The sequence below is a fragment of the Coffea eugenioides genome, unplaced genomic scaffold, assembly GCF_003713205.1.
Source record: "Coffea eugenioides isolate CCC68of unplaced genomic scaffold, Ceug_1.0 ScVebR1_1238;HRSCAF=2058, whole genome shotgun sequence".
NCBI lineage: Eukaryota > Viridiplantae > Streptophyta > Magnoliopsida > Gentianales > Rubiaceae > Coffea > Coffea eugenioides.
Window position 1 is genome coordinate 20,378 of NW_020861625.1, and position 5,354 is coordinate 25,731.

Here is a 5,354-nt window from a genome sequence, read left to right on the forward strand (position 1 = left end):
CCAACCCCATAACAGTAGTTTGCGAGCAACTGGGTCAAAGCTTGACTCAAAATTAGTTTAACTGAATTCGAGCTCGAGCTATTTATTCCGTGTAACGAGTCGAGTTTGAGTATTAATAGTAATTACTTGAATGTTCGATGAGTTTAATTCGAGTATTTATGTTATTTATATATTCTATATTTTAATTATGTAATGAATATTCTGGGTTCGTATTTTAATAATTTTACATGAAGTATGTTTAATAAAAAAAAGTGATAAATGGCAAAATAATTATATGATAAATCTAAAATATAAAAAATTAAAAACAAGAAAAAAAAAACTCGAGTTCGATTTTGGTAGGGTCAACAGTTTACTCAATCTCAAATGACTTCAAATTTAAATTTTATTATATTGAATTGAGTTCGAATTCAAATTAATATACTTATTCGAGTTTAAAATCAATTAACACGGATTGCAATCGAATTCAAGTATAGTGTAACTTGAATTGGACTCGGCTTAATAGCACTTTAGTCATCTAAGATTACTGAAATACAATCAGATAGATATTGCCGGACTGGTACAGTTGTACATCACCAGGCGTCAGCAGAACCAATCAGAGTTGGCCCCCTCCACGTCACCAAACGACCCCACATGGCGTCAATGCAGCAGGATCTTATATCCTTCCATCCCCAGCCCCCAGGAAATTTTCTTCCGCTTCAAACTCAAATAGGTACTAGAGTATTTATTTCGAAATTTTAAAGTTCCCACCCAAACACATCATCCACGCATCACATGACGCCACGCACTCCCCCAGGGTCAATCACAGCCATTGGCACCACCTGGCACGGTCGGGCAATGCGGGCAAGCATCAGAAACATGCAGGCCTTGAGATCAAACTTCAACGGGTGAGATTCTGCCCGATCTGCAGACCTGCAGATCTGGCTGCCTTTAAGAAGCGGTGATCCTCCTCCTGCTTTCTTCGTTCAAGCAAGGAGGGTCATAGAAACCCTCGCCTTTTAATAATTTTTTGCCTTTTTTTTTTGGTTTAAATACACTTTCCATTTTGATTTTCTGAACGCATTTCCCTCCAACAAATTACTATCTTTCGACTTTCCGGCCAGCGGCGGTTAAAATTTCCGGCTTTCTAGCCATGTGTTCCCGCCATTTTTTGGTCGGAGATTGACCGCCAGGGCGAAATTTCTTGAGCGACCCGTTTGATTTGAAATTCAATCCGCTTTTTTTTTTGGCTCCCGCCTCATATGGCTTCCGCCGTCTTGCCCAGCCGAAATGAGTCCTATTGGGCTGAACGCGAGGTTTGTATGAGGCAATTTCCAAACAACCGCACGAATCATCCCCATTTCTACCCGCGGTTGAATCCTAAACCTCATTCTAACCCTAGCAGGCTTCCAAACCCCATTTTCAACTCAAATTTCAACGTTAGCCGGCAAATCATTGATCTTACAGCTAAAACTGGTCTCCGGCAGCGCAATGAACCATCACCCAGGCCTCCTTTCCTGCCACCTTCGGCGTCGATCAATGATCCGCACTCCTTTAACCGGAGTGCAGATGGGCCTCTTCTATCCAAGGATCCGTTTCACCGAGAGTACGTGACATTCAAAGCGTCGTCGTACTCGAAAAGAGAGCTGAAAGAGCTGAAAAATCGACTAATCTCCGACCTCGAACGGGTTCGGACCCTATTGACCCGAATACAGACCCGGGAGCTTGAGTTTAGACCCGGTTTTTGTAGGGCCCTATTCAGGCCGCCTGCTGTAGAAACAAATCACATACCAGTGAACCTTACATCAGATGAGAAGCAGAACCAAAAGAACCGGGCATCCGGGTCAGTGACCCGAAAGGGTAAGGGCAAAAAGAACCAAAAACTTTCGGGGCAAAAAAGGGCTCTTGCTTTAGGTGATGCTCGAGAAACAAAGCGGCCGTTTGTGATCCCAACTTCATCAGAGGCCGAGAAGGCGTCGGAAACGGTGATGAAGAAATGTAAGCAGATTTTGATGACACTTATGAAGCAAAAGCACAGTTGGGTTTTTAATAAGCCCGTTGATGTTGTTCGTCTAAGGCTTCATGATTACTTCAAAGTCATAAAGCATCCAATGGATCTTGGGACTATCAAGTCTAATTTCAACAAAAGGGTGTACAAATCACCCCTTGAATTTGCTTCGGATGTAAGGCTAACTTTTAACAATGCCATGAGATATAACCCCAAAGGGCAAGATGTCCATGCAATGGCGGAGTCTATGCTTTCGAGTTTTGAAGAAATGTTTGAGCCCGTGTATCAGGAGTATGAAACCGGACATCGAAAACTGGTTGCTGGGAAGATGAACGAAATTACCAACTGGGTTCAGCTGGAACCGGTGATTGCGATGCCACAACCAATATTGTTGAGTTCGCCTTCATGTCAGAATGAGCAGATTCTGTTGTCTCCTGGATTGCAGAGTACAAGCGGGAAATTGCCAAACCCAAAAGCCAAGGATTCGAACAAGAGGCAAATGAGCAATGAGGAGAAGTCTAACTTGGGGTTGAATTTGCAGAATATGCCGCAGGAGAAGATGGAACGCGTGGTGCAGATTGTCAGGAAGAGGAATCCTCATTTGGTGCCGGACGGAGATGAGATTGAACTTGATTTTGAGGTTCTTGACGATGACACTCTTTGGGATTTGGATAGGTTCGTGAGTAATCACAAGAAAGCTCTGAGCAAGATGAAAAGGCAAGAACTCGTTGACGGTGCCAATTTGATCGAAGAAGAAGGACCCAAGGTAACGAATAAATGCCTTAAGTTTGATATAATAAAGATTTTGACTTGTTTTAATTGGCTGATAATTCTTTAGTTATGGTAACAGTCTCCAGTTAGTGAGCCTTGTGAGGTGGATGTCGAACAGAACAACAAAGAAGATGCAGGGGAAGAGGATGTTGATATTGGAGAGGACATTCCAGCATTTGACTTTCCCCCTGTGGAGATTGAGAAGGATGTGGAGGTTGAGAAGGGTAATGCTGCTGCCTCCGTTCTGGAGGTTGAGATTGAGGACTGTGCTGGAGCTAATGGTGGATCCCGCAGCTCTAGTGCCGCAAGTTCTAGTAGTGATGATTCTTCTTCTGATGGTATTCTATTCTGCATTTATGTTTTTCTTTTGGCATATATAGTCCACAGAGACTGATGTTGGTGTTTGATACAATGTGTAGATTCAGATTCAGATTCTGGTAGTTCTTCAGGGAGTGATGATTCTGACGAGGATAGTGTACAGTCGCCTTATGTTGAAGCAAAAGGAGTCCCTGCAGCTTAATTCTGTTAATGGGTATGTGAAGATTTCAAGTAACAATTAATGGAAAAGTGAATGGAATTGAGAGGGTTTGAAGTGTTGGCGTTCTATCTTTGTTGGCTCCCCTTTTTTTTTTTTTCATTTCTGGGTTTGTGCATTTTGGTAATGGAGGAGAATTAAGGTAACTGTGGTTCTGGCTTTGGCATTGCTTGGCTCAAGCTGTAGCATTTTGTAAAAAGGATGGCCAGAATGTTACTTTAGGTTAGGATAACCGAGACATTAGTTAGACGTGACTGAATTAGGGTGTTACAGCGGAGGGGTACAGTCAGAGAAGTTGGGAAGAACTGAACGGTAGAAAGATAGCAGTAGCATTACTGAGTTTGGTAAAACTCTTTTTGATTTCTATACTGAATCACCACACGATTTTTAGTGGTGGAGCAGCAAAAGCAGTAAACATGTACAGGGAGTAGTGTACTCTGACTGGAAATATGCAAATGTAGTTCTCTCTTCAAAGATCTTACAGAAGAACCCTTTTGGCTTCCTTGAATTCTAATTAGCTGTTTTTAATAGCGTTCCAAACTCGTACTTACATGAAATGAATGCCTTAAACGAGTAGTTTTCTTAAATTGGAACTGTTTGCAATCTCATGATTCAGAATCCAGAAATTATCAAGTCTAGTCTGCTTCTGTGCAAATATTGTTCAGGATACTGTGTTACACACATGCTTGAATCTTTATCTTGATTAATTATGGTTTCCCTGAGTCAAAGTAGGAAGTCATAAAAGCAAAATGATACAAACATGTTGAGTATCCATATATTTCAAATGTGATGCATGGTACATGTTGGTGACTTTTTAAGTTGAGATACCTCAATAAGAATGTTCAGCTTTGCTCGAATTGTAATCCTTGGCTTCACAAGCAATTGAAGCTTAACCCAACAGTATTCCCTGTCAAGAATTTGTTCTTACGTGTTAAAAGTACGCAAGTGAGAGTAAAACATATTGTACTATTCATTCGTTTACAGGCATAATCCAATCAATAAAAGCCAACGCGAGTACCCAATCTTTTCAGACAATTCTGATCACCGCATCAATGAACAGAAACGCAGCAACTTCCACTCCTCCAGTTATCTTATTTCAAGGGGTCCAGTATGTGGTAAGAAACATCTAATGCGTAAAACATGATATGACTGAGAAATAAGAGCACCGCACCGCAAACCTGAACTAAACAAAACTCATTTAATAACCAGGACAAGCAACGCCAACTTCAGTTGGGGCTTAACCTACACAATAAAGAGATTGCAAAAACTGCTGTACTTCCTTTAATGAATCTAAAGCGCAATACAGAGAGCTAGCTACTTAAGATCAATTAGGGAGGTACATGATGAACTAGCTAGCTGATCACTGTAAAGATAGAAGGAATGAATTGCGAGAGCATGAGAAAAGCGAGCTCTTCAGAAGCAGTCATTCGCAAGCGATGCCATAAATTTTCGCAAGTCTAACTTCCAATGCCAATATGAAAGCTCCTAAAAAAGTTGGTCATAAATTTTCATATTTCACAATGATCCCCTCCACCTTCCGAAAATACATGTTGAACGTCCAGGGCATCAGGAACTTATTTCTCCATTACGAAGTCGAAGTACTCTGGAAACCAAACAACACTACCATGTTTGTACTCTTTCCTGAACTATGTCACTCTGATGTTGAAATTCTGCAATTGACTTTGACATATTATACTACAACACTTCATCCCCTGCAAAGCTCATCCAGTATATAGACTTCCTAGTTTCAAAGTTGCATTACATCAAATTCTTCATCCCCTGCGTGGTTGCCTGTATCGCATTAGGACCCACAACTTAATTTGGTCCCACGGCGTCAAAGAAAACTTGGCGAAAGAAATAAAGGTAACAGGCGAGTCTTGCACACTGGTACAGGACAGAAGACTGGTGCAGAAGGATTTTCTTAGAGAGAGCCAAAAGTGCTGGGGAGAGCTAATGCTGCAGCTAAGAACCCGTCATTAAATGGTGGTGATCTGAAAACCGGTCTTGATAAAACTTTTGCCATGTCTTCCTTTAATAAACTCCTCATACCAAGATGGGGAGGAA

The 5,354-nt window shown here is 41.4% G+C and overlaps 1 protein-coding gene and 1 long non-coding RNA gene across 3 annotated transcripts; one reads left to right on the plus strand and one right to left on the minus strand.

Annotated features, from left to right (window-relative positions):
* Positions 1–540: 540 nt before the first annotated feature.
* LOC113755141 (transcription factor GTE7-like) lies at positions 541–3,792 on the plus strand. 2 transcript variants are annotated; one of them, XM_027299206.1, is made up of 3 exons: positions 550–2,750; positions 2,835–3,093; positions 3,175–3,792. In XM_027299206.1, the coding sequence occupies exons 1-3, from the start codon at positions 1,239–1,241 to the stop codon at positions 3,273–3,275; spliced, it is 1,872 nt and encodes a 623-aa protein (XP_027155007.1). In that variant the 5' UTR covers positions 550–1,238; the 3' UTR covers positions 3,276–3,792. The 2 variants fall into 2 exon arrangements, with proteins under 2 accessions (XP_027155008.1, XP_027155007.1); XM_027299207.1 differs by lacking the exon at positions 3,175–3,792 and having other exon boundaries at positions 541–2,750; positions 2,823–2,912.
* LOC113755142 lies at positions 3,371–5,324 on the minus strand. The gene is made up of 2 exons (XR_003465584.1): positions 4,309–5,324; positions 3,371–4,197 (listed from the first exon to the last, which is right to left on the minus strand). It is a non-coding gene; the product is annotated as an uncharacterized LOC113755142 (long non-coding RNA).
* Positions 5,325–5,354: the final 30 nt, after the last annotated feature.